Below are 23,561 nucleotides of genomic sequence, written 5' to 3'. Positions count from 1 at the left end.
GCCGGCTGTGATTCCGCTAACCTAATTGTGGTACCATTTCCGAAACAGCACATCCCTCGGAATGTGCTTAAAACAGGCATGTTCAAAAAGTATCACGAAAGCGTGATACCGTATAAACTGGCACTTACAGTACTTCACACAAATGTGCCGCTCAGAGGGAAAAAAACAAAATCAGAGAAACATCTCTACATGCCTGCCTATGTGAAGTGCACTACACATATAATTCAAAGATCACAAAGGTCACAAAGTCACAAATGTTAGCTAACGCAAATCATAGACACAATTCATAGAACTTCGGCAAGCGTCCGAGGACTACCTTACCGATCACAAATCTTACCCAAATCTCAAAGGTCCAGATTCCAACTGCCAAGGTCTTTAATCGAATCAGCCAAACGGCACTTATCCAGCAACGCAGACGATCGAGAACTCAGTCGGAGACTGGCGCCACCTGGAAGGTCAGATCGGAAGGAAGGGAAGAAACACCGTGGGTGCCAAGACTCGGGTCACTCAGTGGCAGCGCGCGCGTCCATGGCGAGTTTCCAAGCCTTCGTCACGACCTCTCCTTCGGGCATCCGAGTCGCCGATGAGTCCCTTCGTGGTCGCCAATTTGTAGTATCGGGTTCCCAAGGCCTACATGTGCTGAAGATAACCCACTTACATTGAAAGAACTGTTGGCACGGAAACTGAAAAGTACAAAGAACAAGTTTATTAAGACCCCATGGGGTGGTGGTACATTCCTACAGCACCCTTCGGTAATGCAAGAAGTATCACACCGAACGTTGGTGTGAATCCCTCTTTTATACAGTTTACAGGCAATAAAACAAAATAGGCGGCAAAAGGTTGCAGGGATTATGTACATATATGGTCATTTTTGGAGCACAGCCAACTCATGGGAGGGGTTACAACCTCACTGGTCAGTTTGGCGGCACATTCCTGAGGGGTGACTGGTCAGTTGGAACTGCGCATGAGCGGGCTTGACCGTAGCTAAAAATAGCCTGTTGCTGGGCAGAATCGAGTGGTTAGTTGCACGGACAACGGACTAAAGGGCATGCTGACCACGAGGCCGCTCATTCTCTAAAATGGCCGCCACAGTTTACAAAATGGTGTTTCTAAGTATTGTCAAGTTAAGGGGAAAACGTGTAGCACAGCTAAGCGCTAACTCGGCCATTGCCAAATTACGACACTGTGACCCCAAGATGTATACTCGTCTGCGGTATTTGATACTCTGTAATGTACGCTTCCTGCTGATGTTTGTTTCAATAAAAAGAAATCTAAAAAAAGAAGAAGAAACTGGGCTTCCCACCTCCTGTTAAGTTTTGCCTAGAAGGGGCATAGACTCCTAGGCAATTGACCCACTCCTCTCCAGCGCATTCCTCTCTGTGGGAAAAAGGTTGACTTCAGTGTCAAGACAGAAGTCCCAATTGGGCTCCTAGTCAAAGTTGACTTTTTGCTCTGACTTTCTTAGGCACAAGAAGATATGAAAGTCTGGAGTACAATAGTTTAGACACTTACAACCACTTCTGGCATTCATCTTTGCGTTGTTCAGTGAAACTTGACCACATAATAATGCTTCTATATCGCAAACCAACGTGAAGAAGATATTGTGCGATCAATTCCTCAAAGCTAATAGACCGCAATAGAAAAATATTCTCATCAACTGCTTTCAGGATGCTGACAAAACATTTATGACCAACATCCTTCTTCCCTTAGGGCATATGTATTGCTGCACCAAAGTTGCACATATTTCTGCTCACAGCTGCAACAGACCATGCAAGACACTTATACGTTTCAAGTGAAGAACCATCTAGCAAACATTGTTCATAGATGTTTGGGTGTAGCTTCTCGTCAATAATTACTAGAGCTGCTTGCCTTTCTTTGAAGTGAAAAGAATAAATCAGAAAATTGAAGGAAGAGGACTCACAATGGAGTGGTTTTCGTCACACAAGTTTCACTCAATTTTCTCCATGTGTCATTGTTGCATCATCCACTCGAAAAGAAGTACTGAACTGTCGCTTGTGGTCAGTGGACACTTTTGTTATGTGTGTCGGGTGTTTGAAGGTTAAGGACTGCATAGTTGTCTAAATTGTGGAATTATGAAGTACATATCCCTTCTGTTGTAACATCATCTTAGGTGGGCTAATTAGATAGATGTCAATGCCCTAGAGTCTTACTATTTAAGCATTTTCTTAGGGAGTACTTGATGGAATAAATTCACTCCATATTAATCTTATGTAAAAAAAAATCTAAATTGGCTTCCTCTCAGTCTTGTTGGCTTCCAAAAAAGCACTCCATTAACTGGCTCTGGTGGTTTCTTTAACCCTGGTGAGTGATTCACTATTTTCTTCTCTTCGCTTCTCCTCCAGATTCTGAAAGACATTGAATTAACAAAGGAAGCACTGAATGAAATTGAAACTCGCCATGGGGAGATTCTGAAGCTGGAAAAGAGCATCCAGGAGCTGCATGAGATGTTTATGTACTTGGCCATGGAGGTCGAGGCTCAGGTGAAGCAACATATTTTATCTGTAACAAATGGCAATGTCTGTCTTGCTGCATTACAGTAGGGTGAAATGTTTTCAAACCGTGCCGCTTCATTAAAGGGGTAATTCTGCTATGACTGGTTAGGATGAGTTTGGGGGTTAGAGAAGTTATTTACTTTTGCTCATTTTAATGTTTTATGAAGCATGTGTCTGACTCTTGCAGTGACTAGTTTCCTTAAAAATAAACTGCTCCTTTGTGCCCTCATGCACTTTCTCTGCAGTAGTGTCTGGTTGACATTTTTCAAATTGGAAGAGTGCTTATTTTCATTAAATGTAGAACATGATTTTCTGATGGTTCTGATGGATACCTCTACCAGCAGTTGCTTTAACTTTTTTTAATAGACCCAAACCCAAGAATGGATCCGTATATATTTTTTTTGTTACTATAGCTGTCTTTGATTTCTGCCCTAGTCGTAAACCCATGTATTGGCTGTCTGTACAGGACAGCTTCTGGGTTTCCTGGTAGGTGGAGCTTGCTCTATCTCCACAGGGGTGTGATGTCTCTGGAGCCATACATCTTCACCCTTGTGCACTGATGTCAGTTCCTTTGCTTTCTGCATCTATCAATGTACATCCGGAGCTGCTCTTCATAATTTTTCACTTTGTTCAAGTTTTTTTCATTTAAATTCGAACTGGCCAGTGTTTAGGGATGTATCACCCTAAAAAGTCAGGGTTTGTGTTGCTGCTCCTGCCATAGACAGATGTCCATATCTGACCCCCTCGAGGTCTGCCTTTGGTTCTTGTTGCCGAAGTAGACTTCAAACTTCGCACAAAGGTGCTGCCTCATGTACACTAAGGTCGTTAATGAGCGAGAGGCCAAAGTCTTTGTGTAATGTGCTTGACCAGCCCAACGCCAGTCTTGGTCTGTCTCGAAGTTCGCTCTTCTTAGTTTACATTATCCTTTAAATAGAGGAGTAATCATTAGAAGAGATGACTTTCACCGAGACGTCACTTGCTGTCTTTGCTGATGATTACCTGGATGGTCCCCTCCATCTGTGCAGTCCTTGCTGCAGCCTGAGCTCTTTGACTTCACGCTTACCTGAAGAGCCTTTGGTGGCAGCATCAGTGTCTCCAGTGCCTGTTCTGGGCCCTTTGAACGTCCTTAAAACTACTTCCGTGCTGGCAGCAACACTATTGTCCTTCCTGGGACCAATTCTGGCCTACCCGGCATTTCCAGCACAGAGCGCTGACATGGTGCAGTTCCTGAACACCATAATGGAGTTATTTATGAATGCAGTAATCTCCTCTTGTGTGCCTCGGAACCCCATGAGACTGCTTGGGGACCCGTTTGGAGTACTGCTAGTGGGTTCGCCCTAGTACCATTCGACCACAAAGTTCTCTAGGTATTCATTTCTCTAACGACAACCATAGCCACACAAGGGTATATCCCCCTAGGGCTTTAGGCTCCTCTGTAGCTTTGAGACATGCATAGTTAAGGTCCACCCGATTCTTCAAGGACATGCGGGTGAGTCTAATGCACATGCTACTTGATGGTTTTCATTTGTTTGGAAATAAGATTGACGTAGGCTTGGAGGTTTTCAAGGCAGGAGGGGTTGGTGCCAGATCATTGAAAATACATACAGCAGCCTGATCCTTTGGTAGCGTCACAAATGTGGAGGCTTCTTGAAAGATTTTGCCTTTTGCCAGTGTCTGCCCTCTCTGTACATCCAGTAGTCGAACTATTGTCTGAAGCAGTACAGGAGAGAGGCAAAGGAAAAGGCAGCTGGGCCCAGAAACCCTCTTCTTCCTTTTTTTCCTCCTAGTCTTTCCGCAAGACATCTAGAAAGGTGCTTTAGTTAGTTGGAGGGACATATGCGAGTCTTGTAGATCATAGAAAAGGGATATGCCCTTCTCTTCCAACAGGTGTAGGAAGCTGGCTCTCTATATACATGACCACAAGGAGATGCGCTGAGCAGAGAGTCCAGGCGACCCTTATTGGTTTACAGGGGCTTGCTTTAACAATCCCTAGGTGCTCTATTTTTAGACAGTGTGGTCGAGCAGCTGTAGGCTCATCAGAGGTGAGTGTTTAGCATTTGTTGTACACATAGTCAATAAATAAGACACACACAGTGAAGAAATTCAAGACCAATTTAGAAAAATAACATATATTTTTATATTCAATCAATCAAAAGAACTTTATTTCTGCACTTGGGCCACAAAAGCAAATAAAAACACATAGAGCAATAAAAACGTTAGGAACGTATAAAAACAATATATATTATAAAACTCATCACTCTATAGAACTTACAATCAATAAAAATGGACGTGACCATTCACATGTTTGTAACAATGGACAATAAATAAGGTACAGTCCACGAACATAAACATTTCTAAGATCAGGACAGAAGGACTGCATTCATATGACTTATGGCTAAAAATGTAAAACAGTTGTGCAAGTATAACACACCATTATGTCAATTGTAATCGGGAAACAAATATATCAGTCGATGACTAGATCACAGGTGAGTACTTCGGATATCGATATTTGGCTGATTTTAAATGAATATTTTAACATTTCAAAACTTCACACTCAGAAGAATTTTCACATAAAAACAGTCAATTTTACCTATGGCAGAAATTTAGATTACTAGCAAACACGGTTGCGATTACTTTTGCGGTTCAGTACTGGGCTACAAGGTACAGTACTGGCTTCTCTCCTGATCACAGGTGAGTAATTCGAAACTCGTGACTCGGCTGATTTTAGATGAATATTTTAAAGTTTAAAAACTTCACACTTAGAAGAAATTTCGAGTCAAACCAGTCAAAGTTATCCTATGGCAGGAAAGTGAGTCATCGTTATTCAGGTGAGTACTCGACTGGTGAAGTTAAGGTTCCAGGCATAGACTCGGGGGTCCCCCAGGGTCAGGTAGGTACAGTTGGTACACCCTCAGCGGCACAGGGGCGGCCGGATGCAGAGGTAGTTAGGCCCAATGTTATCCAATGAGAGGCAGGGGGCCTTTGGTTGGTGGCTGCTGGCTAGCAGGCCACGCAGCTGTGGGAGCTGGGCTCCTGGTCACTTGCTCAGAGCAAATGGGGAAGTAGATAGGGCAAAGGTTGCACTCCCAGGGACACTCGGGCGGCTAGGTGCAGAGTGCTTTTGAGCCGTCGGGCGCTCAATGTTATTCAATGAGGATCTTGCAAAGGGAACAAAGGCTGCAGGGTCGGGGACGTGGACGTGGATCTTCTGGAACGACCAACACTTCGAGGGGTAAGTTGGGATCTTGGAGGATAGGTACCCAGGGGTTGGGCACAGGGAGCCGTGGGGCGCCGGATGCAGGGGTGTCTTTTGAGTTTGGGAAATCTTACCCCCTGCTGGTCGCAGTCGGAAGGAGGGGTCCTTTGTCCTGAGGCTGCAGGTGTCGTCTGAGTGGTCGAGGAGGGTCCTTGGGCACTGGATTCCAGGTCAGAATCACCGGGGGGGATTTCCTCAGGGTCTTGATTCACTCCGGCACAGGCCAGGCTTGGCGGGTGCAGAGTGTGCAGGATTCGCGGTTCCGGGCTGATGCCAGGGCTTGTTACTTGCTTTGAACAGTACCACTGCTTGTGGGAGACCCAGGTAGTCAGAGTCACAAGGCCGTTAGGTCCTCCAGGGTTTTTGAGGTTGCTGACCACTGGAGACGCCGGGGTTTAGCAGGAGCAGGTTTGAGGGTTGAAAGGCCGGTAGGGCTGGGGCAAAGTCAGTTGGTGTCTTCCTCTTTTTGGCAGCTGCACGGCAGGTCTTCGTGTTCCTTGTTATTCTTTCTTTTTTCGGAATCTGGATCTGTGGAAAAAGGTTCAGGGTGCCCCTAAATACTAAATTTAGGGGCGTTACAGGTAGGGCAAGGGCAGGGACCAAAGGGTCCCTGTCCTGGGGTGGGTACACCCCCTAGCCTGCTCCTCTACTGTGGGAGGGGGGGGCAGGAGCCTAGCTGTGATTGGGCAGGGCTCCCCATCTTCAAGATGGCCAGAGCCCATCTGACGTAGGGTTTCCCGCCACTGTGGGGGTCAGAACTGGTGCCAGTTGCTGAGTACAGCAAGTGGTCTGGAGAAGCTCACAAAAGCGGAATGCCTTTGAAGCTTCCCCTGCCCATCCTGGGGAGGAGGCTTGGCACCTTGTCCCAGGATGTGCATTGTTGCAGGCCAAGGAGAGCGGGAGCTCTCCACCCAGGGGTCCAGCAACATGTCTGCTGTGTGGCAGCCTAGGTAGCCTCTCAGACAAGACGTGGATTGTAGGTTAGGTTTCAATGGGCATCTCTAAGATGCCCTCTGTAGTGCATTTTACATTAAATCTCATACTGGCATCAGTGTGCGTTTAATGTGATTAGAAGTTTGCTATCAAACTTGTCAGCCTTCAGTGTAGCCATTATGGTGCTGTGAAGTTCGTAATGACAACCTCCCAGCACCATATACTCCTAATGGCATCACTGCACTTAAAGTGCCCAGGAATGGCCCTGGGTACTGTAGGGGCACAGGGCTCATGCACCTGTGCCCACACCACTGGCATAGGGCACCCAGCTAGAGGGGTGGCTGAAGTATGCCAGGGCAGTGGGTTTGTGGGCATTGCACATAGGGATGTGTGTCATGTTGACTTTGTTTCGTTCTGCACCAGGACACTCAGCCTGCAAAGGCAGTGTGTGTGTGTCAGGGTACAGGGCCCCTAAGGGTGGCACAATAAGTGCTGCAGCCCTTAGGGGTCTTCTCTGGTCACAATGCCCTGGGTACCTAGGGTACCATTTACTAGGGGCTGACATGTGGTCAAATGCCAATTGGGTTTAGGCTTTGTTCAGTTTTTAGGGAAGGGACACAGGCCCTGGGTACCTGTTTGGCAGGGACCCAGGGCACACCAAGGAAAAGTGCATCAGGTATCAGGCAAAAAGTGGGGGGGGTACTGCAACAAACTCACTTTCCCACACATGATGAATGTCATCATATCCGTTAAGAATGGCCACAGTTTGATATCTAACATAATCTATTAAGCTGGTGTTAGGAACCCCAATATAGGCCTAGGCAGTTGCACAACCTTTTACCTACATTTGTCCTACCATTGTTCTACATAACTGGTCTGGTGCTGACCTTTTACCTAGTTAAGTACTGCATGAATGTTGTGCATGATGATGCTTAGTATCACAGCAGGATTACCATTTTCTACACAAAAACTCTGTATAGGGGTCACCACTATCCTCATCCTTGGCCAGTATGCTTTAAGTACCATGACAAATCTAGGTAGAACCCCTGAGGGTACCTTTCGGGTACCGCCTTTTTATGTTTAAAGTATTTTATTAAGGCACAAAAACACGGGGAGGGGAGCAGGAGGTCAAGCAAACATACAGTACAAGAAGCGGAACGTTGCAGCGAGTCAGAAGAGAAGTAGGGAGACAGGAAGCCCCAGAGGGTAACAAGGCAAAGACATAAGGCAATAAAGCATTGTGAACGACCCCCCTGTAGACCCCCACTCCCTAGGCAAGGCCGAGCAGAATAGCACCCCGCTACACAGTAAAAGAGAAGCATACCGTTCCACCAACCCCCCGACCCCAGAAAAGAAGAAGAAAGAAAAGCAAAGGAGGAAAAGAAAGAAAACAATACCCCAACATCCCCGTCCGAAAGTCAGCATTAGAAGCATATAACCCCTCTTCCCGTCCCCAACCCCCGGCCCCCCAATCCGCACTTTCACTCCGCCGCAGCCGCCGGCGGCGTCAGCCTAAGGAGGCGCAAGTACCGTGGACACGTGAGCTCGTGAAATTCCGTGGACAGCAGTGCCAAAAAGGGGTACCAGAGCTCCTCAAACTGGTCAATATTCCCAGCCACCGTTAGCGACATCTTCTCCATGCCCAGTACCTGCCAGAGCCTATGCAGCCAACCAGTGATAGAGGGGGCAGTGGGGGTGCGCCAGAGTACAAGTATGTTCTGAACGGCGGAGCCTAGCGCAATCGCAATCTGCCTGCCCCTGCGGGATTTCAGCGGGTACATCAAGTCATTGGGGAGGCCTAGCAAGACATACGCGGGGAAGCGCGGAAGCTCGATCTCAAAATGCCTATCCACCTCATCTAAGACCTCCTTCCAATAGGCCGACAGCACCGGGCACTCCCAGAGAATGTGCGTGAGGGTGCCATCCTGTCCGCAACCGCGCCAGCAACCTTTGTCGCCGATTTTGCGCATCTCATAGAGCCGCTCCGGGGTGTAGTACCAGTAGGTGGACACTTTAGTGAAGGTTTCGGTCAGCCCAGTGTGGTACGCAGAGTGCCTCGCCCGATACGCAATCCTGTCCCACTCCTTGTGGCTCAGGGTCCTGCCCAATTCCCTGTGCCAACGCTCCCTCCCTGGGTTATGGTAATGAAACGGCGGGGGTTGGAGAAACTTATACAAATCAGTGATCAGCTTGGCGTCCGAGGTCCGGGTTACCAACCATCGCTCATAGGGCGTAATCGAACGGGCAGCGACGTCACGCACTGGGGGTTGAAGAGCCCAGTGGCGGACTTGCATGTAACGCAGTCTGTCCCCTTCCGTCAGGCCATACTCCTGTCGGAGCTGCTGGAAGGGGAGCACGCCCTCTGGCCCGTAGATCTGGAAAAGCGCCCTGCAACCCGCGCTCACCCAGTGGGAAAAGGCTCCCGGCTCCAGACCCGGAGTGAAGTCTGGATTGCCAGCAATGGGAGTGAACGGTGACGGAAAAGTGGTGAGCTCACGAAGCTCACACACCGCGTCCCACACTCTTAGCAGGACCCGGGTGATAAAAGAGGCGTAGAGATTAGGCGGGCGGTGAGTGCGCCGCAGGAACGGGACCTCCTGGAGGGTGCGGCCCGCAACTGCCTGGTCTTGAAAGAGCCAGTGTTTGTCCGATTCCCACCGGCTCCACTCCACCAAATACTGGAGCTGCGCCGCCTGAAAGTACTTCCGGAGGTCCGGGACTCCGAGACCCCCCCGCCTCCGGGGCAAGCATGGAGAGGACCCGCTTCATCCGAGGCTTACGGCCCTGCCACACAAAGCGGGAGATGTCTGCCTGCGCCTGCCGTATCCAACCCACAGGGGGCTGGAGAGGTAGAGCGCGAAAAAGATACAGGATCTGAGGCAGTATCGTCATCTTCACCGCCGCGATACGGCCCAGCCACGAGAGCAGGCCCTTGTTCCATCGGCCGAGTTCCTCTTTGATCTTTTTACCCAGAGAGGAATAGTTAGCTGGTACCGCCTTTTTGCTGGACAAGGGAGAGGAGAAAGCTTCCATGCTGACACGAGACGCTGAGGTCCAAGCACGCAAATACTCCAGCACGCAGTGGTCTGACATCCATTGCAGGGTGCCCAACTCGAGACCAAGATGGGGTCCGTCATTCACTCACATCAGGTAATGGGGTTGGCTCTCTTGGTTTATGTTAACATAAACCAAGGGAGCTCCTTGTTTTAGATATCTAAAATGAGCAGATCCTATATTGATTTGTAGGAACTACATGACACTGGTATGGTTTGGCCTATTGTATGTGTGCTTGCCTAATTTATGTGACCGGATCTCCCATTATAGGCATGTTCAATGTGAAAGCATTGATTTACTACAGGGTCTGTTTCTTGATCGGGAAGAGCTCTAGCGCTAGAATTACCCAGGCAGCATCCTCTTCTGCCATAATTGCCTGGCTGTCTAAAACCAGAGGCTCAAATTGACAGTGAAATCAACCCCCAATATTTTTCTTGCTTTGGCTGGGAGTGTAGGAAGATTTTCACTCAGACCTTCTATGAAAATAAATTCCATCTTATTGCGAATGGATCTGCTGTGTATATTATATATGTAGTAGGTGATGTCAGAGGAAATATCTGGACTACGGCATAGAATGTCCGGTATATTCACCATGAAATTCGCTATTCGAGCCTGGCATTGTATTTTTAACCCAAAACGTTAGGCATCCTGAGGGCCTGCCTGCCCTTAAGGATACTGCTACCTTACATATGTTTACATATCCTACACGATGTATTGGTTGCAAAGACCAGATCTCTTGAAAGTGGCAAAGATCATCTTGATGTACAAAGTCACCCCAGTCTGGACTGATTTTGGATTCTAACGCGCTGTATTCCAGGAGATGAGGTTCAGTTGAGGGGATTCAATAATTAATCAATCATTAGGGATTTATAGAGCGCACTACTCACCCGTGAGGGTCTCAAGGTGCAATGCGGGGGGCGGTGTTCAGGCAGCTCCGAGGTCATCCGAAGAGCCAGGTCTTGAGGTCCTTTCTGAATATTTGCATTGTAGGGCTTTGTCTGATGCTGAGGGGGAGTTTGTTCCATGTCTTGGCCGCGATTTAGAAGAAGGATCTGCCCCCCGTTTTGGCTTTGTGAATGCAGGGGACCTTGGCTAGGTCGGCAGAGCGGAGGCTTCTCTTGGGGGCGTTGAATGAGATTCTTTAGTTGAGGTATTGGGGTCCGGTGTTATGGAGGACTTTGTAGGCGTGCGTGAGCAGTTTGAAGGTTATTCTCTTTACGACGGGGAGCCAGTGGAGATTGCGAAGTTGCTGGAAGATGTGGTCATGTCATGGGATGCTGAGGGAGAGTCTGGCTGCAGCGTATTGTACGGTCTGGAGTTTGCGAAAGAGTTGTTGATTCCAGTGTAGAGCTTGTTTGCATAGTCCAACCTGCTGGTGATGAGTGCGTGCATAACGGTCTTCCTGGATTCGGTGGGATCCATTTGAAAGCCTTTGCTGAGGGTGTTGAAGCATGTGGAGGACACAGCGTTGATCTGGCGGTTCATGATCAGTGAGGAATAGAGTATGATGCTAAGCTTGCGGGCATAGTTCGTGGGGGGGTGGGTGTATTTCCGAGGGTGTGGGGGCCACCAGGGGTTGTCCCATGCTGAGGGGGTGGTCGTCCAAGGATGAGGACTTCAGTTTTCTCCAAGTTGAGCTTCTGGCAGCTGCTGCTCATCCTGAATTTGACGTTCTTCATTCACTCCTGGAAACTGTGCCTGATGATGTCGAATTCCTTGTTGAAGGACAGGATGAGATGGGTGTCGTCAGCCTTTGATACTATGTTTAGTCCGTGTTTTCTGACAATGGTTGTGAGGGGGTCCATGTAGATGTTGAAGAGCGTGGGGCTGTGGGAGGATCCTTGGGGTACTCCGCATCTAATCTCTGTGGATTCGGAGAGGAAGGGCAGGAGTTTTATTCTTTGTGTTCTGCCAGAGAGAAAATAACTAATCCAGTCTAAGGCTAGTCCCTGAATACCAGCATCGTGGAGTCTGGCAGCAAGTGTGCGGTGGAAGACAGTGTTGAAGGCTGCTGAAATGTCTAGTAGTAGACTGCTGCAGTATGGCCTTGATCGAGAAGGGTGTGGATGTCGTCCGGGCTGCGATGCGGGCGGTCTGTGTTGTGGTTGCTGCGAAATCCGGATTGAGATGAGTCTAGGATGTTGTTGGTTTCCATGAAGTGCGTTAGCTGGGTATTGACGACTTTCTCAATGACTTTGGTGGCGATGGGCCTGTAGTTCTTGAGGTCAGTCGGCCCTGTGGAAGATGTGCGGCGGGCAGGGGTCAGTGGGTGCTCCAGAGTGGATGTTTTTCGTAGTCTTTGCGATGTCTTCTGTGGTGGCAGGGTATCAGGTGAGGAGGGTCGGCTGTGTGGTGTCGCTGGTGGAGGGTGGAGGGTCGGTGCCGTGGTCCTGGTTGTCGAAGTTGTCGTAGAGCATCATGAACTAGTGGTGGAAGAAGGAGCTGAGTTTGTTGCAGAGGTCCTGGGAAGGAGGGACGTCAATAGTTTCGCTTAGGGAGGGTCTGCTAAATTCTTGTAAGAGGGTCAAGAGTTCCTTGGATTTGTGGGAGTTGGAGAGGATTCTGTCCCGAATGAAGTTTCTCTTAGTTGCTCTGAGTTTGTGGTGTGTCATAGTGGCGGCCCTGTAGGCGGTGCGTGCTTCCGGGGTGTTGCTGTTTCTCCATTCATTGTCACGAGCGCTTGGATTCTCGGAGTTCCGTGGTGAACCAAGTGGCTTTCGTGTTGTCATCTGTCGGAGTTCTGGAGGGGGGCGAGAGTATTGGTGCAGTTGGCGATCTATTGGTGAAGGTCGTTGGCTGCAGATTTTGGCATCTGTTGTGTTAGGGGGAGAAGTGGGGCGGAGGCAGGTGCTCTTTTGAGACCTTTCTCCAGTTTCTGTATGGAAGGCATGGCGTGGGCTTGTGTGCGATGGGATTCGAGAAGGAGAAATGGAAGCAGCGGTGGTCCACCCAGAGAGGTTCCATGGTGTGACTGAAGCAAATGTTTCCTCTGGCGAAGATGGGGTCAAAAGAGTGTCCTGCCGTGTGGGTGGGGATGGAGACTAATTGCTTCATTCAGATGTTGGCGAGATTCTATGGGGCGGTGGTGTTTGGGTCGCTGAGGTTGTCTAGGTGGAAGTTCATGTCTCGTAGTCTGTGGAGGCAAGGGCTTGGGGAACGATATAGTCTGTGATGGTGTTGGTGTACGTTGAGCTGGGTCCTGGTGATCTGTAGGCGAGTGTTCCGCAGTGTGCCATTCTGGGGTTGGGCTTGATCTGGAAGTGGATGTGTTCCATATGGGGCGAGGCGTCGTCTGAGTTGGTGGTTGTCAGTCAGAGGGAGCATTTGTGAACGAGGACAGGCCTCCACCGGGACGGTTGGGGTGGTCTTTTCTCAGGATCTTGTATGCGTCGGGATGGTGGTTGCGATGTCTGGAGCAGCGCTGACGTTTATCAGGTCTCTATGAGGAAGGCGACGGGCGAGTGGGTGTTCAGGAAGTTCCAAACTTCTACTGAGTGTTTGTACAGGGAGCGCACGTTGAGGAGGATGCAGCTCAGAGGTTTGTGTGAGCTGGCATCCGGTAGGATTGTGGTGGCTGTCCGGGTCTGGAGGTGGGTGTAGGTGTGGCGGCGGAGCCAGCAGAACGGGCCTTGGGAGTTGCTCGGCATCGAGAGCTAGCAGTTGTTGTTGCATTCAGGGTTGAGTGTGTGGAGAGCGCAGGGGTTGTAGCGGCGGGGGGGTTGGAGTATCAGGGTCCCTAGCACTGGTCTCGGACAGGCGCAGACGGACGACTTGCCTTAAGCATGCCAGCTGCAAGGCCGCCATTAAGTAGGAGTTGGAGGAGGGAGGCAAGAGCGGGAACACGCTGTGGGGAGAAGGGCCACAAGGCAGCAGCAGCTGGAAATAGGCAGAAACGGAGGCAAACGGAAAAATAGGCAAGTAACAGAAAAATAGGCATAAAGGCAAAGACAAAAAAAAGGAACAGAAAAAAGACAGAATAACAGTAAACAGAAAAAGACAGAAAAGGCTGACGGAGCGGACTAGCAGAAGAGCAGGTTCTTCCACTGGACCACCAGGGATGAGGCTCATGCAGGAGTCTGGGGGTGAAGGAGGGCCTCAAACACTTAGCTAGGTGACCAGAAGGCGCTGGGGAAAATGGCTTAAGGATGGAGCGCGCGTCAGGGAGAGCAGTTACCCTGACCAGGAGGTTAGAAGTCTTGCTCCTTGGTCTTAGAGTGTAAGATCGCCTGATTGCACATGTTGCCTAATACAGCTACCAACTGAGCTAATTGATGATCTTGTCTCCTCTATAAGTTAAGAAGACCACCTGCTAGCTCACTTTCACACCCGACGTATCGTTCAACCTAAGTGTGAGGATCAAGTGAATGGTCATCGTAGTTGGCTTAAACATCAACTTTCGATAATAAATTGGATAATAACCCCTCTCCCTCCTGTTGTGGTTCTTCCAAGCAACATCCAGCGATAAGATCAGGCCTAATGTGAGAGTCATGCAACCCATTTTCTCTGAGTTATTCAACCCCTCCAAGCGTTGAAAACTGGAAAATATTTTTATATTAATTCAGACACCAAGATCTTCAGGATCAGATAACTTCTTTTCGAGTTAAAGAATTTAGAACACACACAAAATGCAGCCGTCTTATTTGAGGCCTGAGCCTCAAATGTGGTAATGTTATCTTATGGGAGAAACATACACTGCACAGGTTAACTTGCAGTCTAGTTACAGGACTGCTTTTCTTGACAAAGGATAAGTAGGGGCCAAGGTCTTTAGAACCACCAGCAGTTTCGGTTTACCTGCCCTGGTGTGTCCGTGTGCACAGGTGATGGTCACAAGGATAGCCTTGAGCACTACCGTTAAAGCATATGGAGGAACCTATGACCAGCAAAATGCTGCAAGTGGGGACTTGGGGACAAGTCATTCGAAACCCAAAGCCATGCTCCTTTCTCAAGGGATCAGTGTTGGTAGGCTCGGACTGTGGCTGTGGGGCTCTGGTGTAGCAGTGTTTTTCCACGCAGGTCACTTGCGTTGAAGGTTCTCGCCTTTGGAGTCAACCTGGAGGTTGGGCCAAAACAGGGCAGCTGGGCCACTTTCAATGCTGGCCTTGGTGATGCTGTAGTCCCTCGTCGGCTGGTCGGTCTTTGCGGTGTTGGAGTCTGGATTGGGATAACAAGCCTTGGCTGCTACAAGGGCTTCGGTACCCATGATATTGGTGCTTCTGGGCTCCTGAAGGGTCTGGCGTCTCGAAACCTGTTGAAGAGATTGGGCAGACCTCCGCTACCTGGAAAACTTTCTTCTGGGGGTGCTGATTCTTCAATGGACCCGGGGTCAGCTAGACCGTGTACTGAGTCAATGCATTTGCTGGCTGCAGGGAAGTGGCTCCTTCATTTCAAGGGCCATGCTTGCTGGGTGTCGAATTGCTGGCAGCCCTCTAAGGCTTTAAGAGGATGCCCAACTGCTGGGCTAGTTGGGTCTTTGCAATAGTCTGGACAGCAGCAGGCAGGCTTGGTGCCCTTTCCGGTGCTGGTCTTGAATTTAGTAGCCATAATGGGAGTGTAAGGTTGTAGCCAATAGGCTACTTACCTTTGGGGTCACTACAACCCCCAAATTACCCCTTCCTGTGGAGAGTGGGCATACCCCTGTCCTAGAGTTCCTAATTCCACCAAAAACAGGATGTTGGAATCGTGGAGCACATCAGGTAGTCCACCTTAGGGGTGTGACTAGCCTGGGAGTGCAAATTGCCTACTTGCATAGCTAATTTCCCACCTGTCTGGTAACAAATATGCCTCAGGGCAGTGGGTAGCATTCTCAAGGTCAGGGTTGCATATCAAATGCAGCAAGGGCTTTGAGGCCCCTGGCCTTAATATGTTACTTAGCTAGCCATCCTGCTGGAGGAGCTTAGAACACACCCTGCCACAGCAGGCATGGTCTCTGGCCTCAGAGCGCTGGCTCTCACCTGCAGGTTGTCTGTGGTGGCAGGCTGGTAGATACCAGTCGGCCAGCACAGAGATTAGTAGGTTTTCAGGGAGCACCTCTGAGGTGCCCTCTGGGTGCATGTCATCCACAACTAGCATTGGCAAGGATTTATTAAGATGAGGTGTTTGATACTAAACACCTTTATTTTCAGTACAGCCATTTTGTCGCTGGGTAACTCATAATGACCAATGCCCAGTACATATCTCTAAGATGGCTGCCTGATCACTTATAATGCCATAGTAATGGTGCTAGAAATCACAGGGTAATATCTGCTCATGCAGAAGTGCCCTCACGTGTATCATGATGCACCCTGCCTTAGGGCTGTAAAGGACTGCTGTGAGGGTCACTTAAATATAATACATGCAGTATACTTAGGCATGGCACACAGGAAGTGTGCCATGTTGTATTTTCACAAGTATTTTCACTCCTTCACGCATCCTGCAATGGCAGGCTGCATGCAATTTGTGTGTGGGTCCCTTAGGGTGTCATAATACATGCTGCAGCCCTTAGGAACCCTGTTTAATACCCATGCTTCTTGGTCCTTCAGCTCTCAATAGACTAATCTGAGTTCCTTGTGTCAGATAGTCACCTGAATACTGAATTTAGGAGTGTTAAGGGGAATGTAAGGTAGCAGTCATCGGTCTATTTACCTTTAGCGTCACTTCCCCTCCTATTTGATCTCTTCCTATGGAGAGTGGGTGTAGGCAGCAGGCTCTTTATAGATTATACCAAAAGAGGTATAGTGTGTAAAGTCCAGGTATTATGAGTGGATAGGCCTTGCTTTAACAATACCAAGGTGCTCTCTTAAGGGGTAGTGTGGTCGAGCAGCCTCTGGCTTAACATGGAGTGTTAGACATTTGCACTTAATACAATGTTGTAATGTTATCCTATGGAGGTAAACACATATACTAGATACGGGTACTTAGCAGTGACTTACAGGACCAATCCTATGGAGTTAAGGTACGCATGGGACAAGGTTCAAGGAAGCATCAACAGGTCACCTTGGTAGCCTTTGGGGCGTCTGGGTGTAGAGGTGCTTTTCGGCGTTCAGTACCCCGTTTGTTTCAATGGGAAGCGGTCCTGGGAAAAAGAGACTGCAAGCTGGGACTGGCGGACAGTCTGGTTGTACCCACAGGGGGGGCCTCAGTCCTTGAGATGCTCGGGCACGTAGATAGTCGGTCTACTTCGCCTCGGGCTATGGTGCGAGGGTGCAGTGTTGCATTTAGGCAGCAGGTCTGTGCTGTGGAGATGCTCGCAGTTGAGGGGGTCTGCACAAAGAGATTGCATGCGGCAACTGGAAGCTCAGTCTTGGCAAACACAAGGAGGGGTTAGACTCTGGAGGGCCTCAGGTCTTTATTGGCATTGTTGACCTACTTAGGCTGGGTTGGCGGGCACGGTGCTGTGGTGCTTTGTTGTCTGTTTTTTTGTGTTGCGGAGTCCTCATGGTTCTTCTTGGGTGCCTTCAGGGAAGTAGCTCCGCTACTTCACGGAAGATGCTGGTTGCTCATTGAAGTTTTGGCAGTCCTTCCAGGCTTTTGGAGGCAGAGCAGTTGCAGGACGGGTTGTCTTTGGTGCAATTGTCGATGACAACAGGCAGGCCGGCAGGGTTGGCGCCAAGTCCGTTCCTGTTCCTCAGGTCTTGCTCTTTGCGGCTCTTCTGTGTCATTCTTCGCCTTAGGTTGACAGATTGTGCTTTCCTTGTGCCATGGGCTCCCCAAAATACTAGATTTAGGTGCGTTAAGGGTAGTGAAGGGTGGTATTCTATGGGCTACTTACCCTTAGGGCCACTACACTCCAGTCGTGGCCGGCATGAATTGTGGGCGGGGGGTGCACTGGAAGGGGGTGGGGGTTAATTTAATTAAAAAAATAAATAAATAAATACTTACCTTAGCCTCGGGTCCCGGACTCCCGTGTCGCATCTCCTGCTCTCTGCTCACAGGAAGCAGAAGCAGGCAGCCCCCCTATCTTCCCCTGAGCCAATCACAACACTGCAATGGCAGCGTTGTGATTGGCTAGGACGCTGTCCTTACAGGCGTCTGTTGGGAGGCCTTTAACAGCATTATTATACCCCGGCACTCTAAGCGTTAAATATATATGAAAGAAACACGTTAGTGATAGATTCCTTACCTTCGAATAACCCCCAGGTGTCAGACTGGATCCGGAAAGCAAGCGTCAGCAGGACCCCTGCGCATCGGTAGGCGTCATCGTACGGCTCCGCGTACGTCGTTGGCCTTGTAGTCGCCGAAATGACGACACTGGAGCTTCTTAGATATGCCCACGTGCGCTGACGTCAGTTCTTTCTTTATCTGCGTCAGCAAGCCAGATCTGGAGAGAGCGGTACCCCCAGTCAATTTTTGACTGACTTTTTGGGGACTTTTGTCTGTTTTTTGAGTCTTTGACTCCTGGTGTGTAGAGAAGCCCGGATTTAAATCTTGCACGGCTTGTCCCAGCACGATGTCGGTGATGGACCCGCACTGCGAGTGTCTCTACTGACTGGGGCACGACTGTGAGTCGTGCCCCAAATGCTGGTCACTGGCTCCGAAAACTTTGCGGGAGTGGTCCCGAAAGTTGCTGGAGGCCCGGGAGTCGGCTCCATGCCGTTCAAGGTCTCGGTCCCGTGGGAGGTCGAGGGACCGGTCGCGGAACCGCCATCATCATCGTTCAACGAAGTCTTCGCACTCGGAGTCAGGTAAGGCGAAGCACAAAAAGTCAAAGATGCTACGTCGCTCTTCACCTTCCCCTAGCTTGTGGCGTGAAACGGCTGAGGGTTTGGGTGGCACCGCCCCCGTGGCTCCGATGGAGCCTACGTAGTTGCAGATGGTCTACCCGCCCTTTCTGGGTCCATCGGCGACTCGGACACAGCTGCAGGAGTTACGGTCAGCCATGGCCCGTGTCTTTGGCCCGTCTGGCATGTCGGCACACCTTCGGGCCCCGCAGGTCCGACTGGGGGTCCTCTCTCTTCTACGTTGTCGACTCCAGCCCAGACGTTGTCAACGACTCCGGCCAACGACGAACGCGTAATGTCATCACTTCTGCGCGTTGGAATTTCCAAGGCAGCACTAGCTCGTCAACACTTTCGTTACGAGTGGAGCTGCAGACTATTGTACACTTTTTTGCCTATACCACTTCTACCCAGAGTGCTGAAGATGATCAGGCGCGATCGGGCCCAAGTCATTCTTATGGCTCCGGACTGGGCTCGAAGAGTTTGGTATCCCGAGCTACGCAGTATGAACATGGATCCCCGATCTGACTGCCTCTTTGGGAGGATCTTCTGTCGCAGCAGAAAGGCACAGTCCTCCTCCCGAACCTGTCCAGCCTCCACCTCCATGCGTGGAGTTTGAGCGGCGACAGTTGATTCCTTTTGACTTGCCTCCTTAAGTCTGTGATATCATCTTGGCAGCCAGGCGTCCCTCCACAAAATCGGTATACGCCTGCAGGTGTAACAGATTTGTGGCATTGTGCCCAGCTAAGGCTGTGAATCCCCTTTCTGCCCCTCTTTCAAGGGTTCTACTGTTCCTTCTTTCTCTGGCCCAGCAGGGATCTGCTCGGGGCACTATTAAGGCCTTTCTCATACTCCCTGATCAGCCCTTTCTTTCCAAGTCTCCTGTTGTAAATAGATTTCTCAAAGGCAATACTCACCTTTTCCCTCCTATTCTGTTTATTATGCCACAGTGGGACTTGAATCTAGTTCTTACCTATTTGATATGTGCTCCCTTTGAGCCGCTTCACAACTGTCCTCTTCGTTTATCAACTTTGAAAACTGCTTTCCTGGTTGTCAACACCTCCGCTAGGCATGTGAGTGAGCTCCTGGCTCTTTCCTGTAAGCCTTCTTTTCTGTCTGTCCATCCGGACAAGGTTGTGCTCCGCACTCATCCTTCCTTCTTGCCAAAGGTGGTCACTGCCTTTCACATCGGGCAAACTATCACCTTGCCCACTTTCTTTCCGCCTCCGCACCCTTCCAGAGAGGAAGAGAGGCTCTACCGTCTGGACCCAAAACTTGTGCACTAATTTTACCTCAATGGCACACAACAGTTCTGTGTGGATGACCTGTTCTTAGTTGGCTACGTGGGCGCCAAGAAAGGCTGGGCTGTACACAAGAGGACTATCTCCTGCTGGGTCGTCTGGTGTATCAAGGCCTGTTATTCTCTGGCTAAAAAGGAACCGCCGGTGGGATTACGCGCCCATTCTACCAGGGTGACAGCAGCTACTACTGCATTGGGATGTGGTGTCCCCCCCTGCAAGACATCGGTCAGGCAGCCACGGGGGCCTCGCTGCACACTTTTACTAAGAATTATTGTCTTGAGAGTCCAGTCCGGAGAGACAGCTTCTTTGACCGTTCTGTTCTCCGTGACTTTCCGTGACTTTTCTGGTGTGATCTTTGTTTGCAGACTCACCACTGGGGTGGGTATTGCTGGGGTGACTATTCTAAGGTAAGGAATCTATCACTAACTTGTTTCTTTCAGATGGACAAGTTACTTACCGTTGGTGACGATAAATCTGTAAGAAACATCAGTTAGTGATAGATTCCTTACCGCCCCACCCATCCTCCCCGTGCTGCAAACTCATTTCTAGGGTTTAGGTCATCCCTTTCAGGGCCCTAGTTTCAATGCACCAGTGGCCGGTATCTTGCATGGCTCCGCGTTCCTGGAGCAGAAAGTCGTGTACAGAACTGATGTCAGCGCGTGGGCGCGTCTAAGTAGCTCCAGCGAGATCATCTCGGCGACGACAACTCCCAACGACGTACGCAGAGCCGTACGACGACGCCTACCAACACGCAGGGGTACTCCCGACTAAAGGTTTTCAGATCCAGTCTGACACCTGGGGGTTATTCTAAGGTAAGGAATCTATCATTAACTAATGTTTCTTATAAATATATTGTTACCGAAGGTAAGTAACTTGTTAAACAGTGTATAACCTTGATAAGTTAGTGTCATACAACTCGAGATTACATTTTTTAGAGGCATACAACAGAGATGAGTTTGTACAAAAGTTTATTTTCTTTTAATTTATGCAAGTATTCTTATTATACATATGACAATTTCCATTAGGACTGTGTGTACCCCTATTTCAAAACAATTATAAATACAAAGATATTGACCGATATCGTTGCACTACACAGTCCTGATCAGTATGCACGAAAAACAGCCGACACGTGTTTAGTCACATCCAGGGACTTCCTCAAGGCTATAAAGACAATAACAGAAATTCGTATGTGCTATTAATGTTGGAATCTTACATGTCCAAATTCTTACAAACCATGTCAAACCTATATCCTACAAATGGGTTTACCTTGATGTCAGATAAGCAGAGAAAAGAAAAAAGAAAGAAAAAGAAAAAGGTAAAGAAAAAGAAGGTCCCAAGAAAGTAACTCGCAAGTGAATTGGAAAGATTGTGTCTTTCTCCCATTAATGTGACTGATGACATTTTCTTTAACTAAAAGAGGGAAGTTTTCTTATTTAAAGGCGAAACATCGTGAACAGTACAGACCCAGAACTTCCACATTAACAGTGCACGCAGAACACTAGTCATTAAACTAATGTGACGCCCAATAAGATATACTCTCATTACAATAGTTGTAGTGATAACCGACCATATCCCTTCATAGACTCATACAGGACTTGGTTGTGGCATCCAAATCCAACAGTGTTCTGTAATTATAATCAGAACACAAGATAGTCATAAATCCCTCAAACAATTCTATATCGGAAATAAAATTTGTGAAGCACTCAGTTGGCTTCTAATGTGCTCTTAATTGTCTATGGGGAGGCCGTTTTCTTCATGCAGTCTGCGCAGCAGCCTACATGAAGAAAACGGAGAGTGCTATTACTGGTTTGGTTAGCCCTTGGCTCAACAAACAGTCAGCGCCCATAACATTGGGCTAGCACTACTCCCCGAACCGCCCACCTACCTGCCCCAACCAGGCACACCCTTCTGCTTTCTCGCAGTGCGAGAAGCAGAAATGGTATTTATACAATTTTACGTTTTCTGTTCTCGCGCTGCGAGAAAGCAGTGGGGTGACACTCTGAAACCCATGTGGAGGAGCCGCCCATGCTACACCCCCAAATTGACCACTTCCTGTGAGTAGTGGACATAACCGTGTCCCAGAGGTTCTAATTCTGCCAGCACCTATGTGGCAGACTTTTCCTAAGGGTGGAACCTCCGGTAGCTCACCTTAGGGGTGTGACTGACCTTGGAGTGCACCACGCCTCCCTGCATATCTAATTACCCTTCTGTTCTGGTGCCAAATGGGCCCAGGCCATGGGGTTCGCATTTCCCCTGTCTTGGGAAGCTATGGTCACATATCCAATGCAGCAGAGGCTTTTGAAGCCTCCTACCTTGATATACTGATATGCTCTATGAGGATTCAATGCCTCCCAATTGTAGCATCTTGCTGACTTCAGCTCTGATGCTCTCCTTAACTTGATCCAACCGTCTTTTTATTTTATTTTTGATACGTTTATTGTGTCCAGCGTCCACATCATGGGTGCACCAGGTAGTCTGAACAGGGGCTATGGAGAAGAGCTCAGCATGTTTCTCCAGGACTTGCCTGCAATCAGCTTGCTGTTGGGTAGAGAGGGTGTCTGAGAAGACAAGTCCATCCACTTGCCCATCTTTTGGGCTATAGGAAAGGAGGTCAGGGAGAGGTTCACTCTGCTTCTCAGTCCTCATCAGAAACCATGAGCATAGCACATCAGCCCTGTCATAGAAAGGCTTCAGGCGGTTAACATGAATGACCCTGTGAGGGCTCATGCACGTACCTAGATCTACCAGATAGCTGGTCTCACCTTTACTTTCAAGGATTGGATAGGGACAACTCCTCTTTTCCTGGAGTGCCCTAGGTGCCAAAGGCTCCAAACCCCATACCTTCTGCCCTGGTTGGTGTCTTGCTTCGCCTTTCAGATAATACAGAATCTCCCAAACGGTGGCTCAAAACACACACGGCGAGGCAGGAGACATCAACACAAACAACACCTAGAAAACGGTTTTATTTGTTATTTATTTTTTTGCTGAGTTTTATATAGCGCAAACTTGATCTGAATCGGGTATCAGAGCGCTTTACATAGCACCAGTTACGTTACATGAGGACACATTAAGTGATTTGCCCAGAATAACAGGATGTTTTAGCATATATATATATATATATATATATATATATATATATATATATATATATATATATATATATATATATATATATATATATATATATATATATATATATACACACGGGGGTACTGAAGGAAGAGGCTTTATTTCATGAGCCAAGGCATGACGCGTTAAAGCAAAATGCCTTTTTCAAATGCCAACTCTCACCCCCATGCTGCCGTTAGTCCATCAAAATGTTCCCAGTCACTCCGCCTTTAATACTTGTCCTGATTGATCAGTTCGTATCGCGTACAGACCCGCAGTTCTTGTGGAGAACCACAGATCCCAGCATGCACTGACACTGCATGCAAGGTAGGTGATACTGCCAATGATGGTGTAATCCATGTAAATCAAGCTAGTGAGGAGCGCTGTATGGAACTGTAGCAGACGGGCAATTGGAACAAAGTACTCCTGCCTAGTCCCCAAAACGCCTTAACCACACGAGTCCGCTCCTGATGGTGGCCTGGGAAGCTCTAATCCGGTAATAGAACCTCCTTCGCGAAGTCACGAACTGTATGCATCCGCCAAGTTTCAAGGGCGGGTGTGGTGGTTATAGAGCTAATCACTAACGTGAAGAAGGGTTTGCCGAAGCTGTCCAGAATGCTCTATCCTCTTAGCTGAGGTGGGTCTCTTCAATGCGTGCTCCGGACTGGCCAAGGTTCCTTTCACTGCCGAAGAGACACAGGGG

General features: G+C 48.9%; 1 protein-coding gene across 1 annotated transcript in view; it reads left to right on the top strand.

Moving 5' to 3' along the window:
• The window catches only part of LOC147703688 (syntaxin-4-like), a 288,867-nt gene that overhangs the window by 155,647 nt on the left and 109,659 nt on the right, over positions 1-23,561 (top strand). The window contains exon 8 of the mRNA XM_086932046.1: positions 2,364-2,501. Within this exon, the coding sequence (XP_086788172.1) occupies positions 2,364-2,501 (138 nt within the window). The remainder of the gene's footprint in view (positions 1-2,363; positions 2,502-23,561) is intronic.

This window comes from Lissotriton vulgaris, chromosome 7 (assembly GCF_964263255.1).
Source record: "Lissotriton vulgaris chromosome 7, aLisVul1.2, whole genome shotgun sequence".
NCBI lineage: Eukaryota > Metazoa > Chordata > Amphibia > Caudata > Salamandridae > Lissotriton > Lissotriton vulgaris.
The sequence above is the reverse complement of the archived record's forward strand: the minus strand, read 5'-3'. Positions and strand labels throughout refer to the sequence as shown.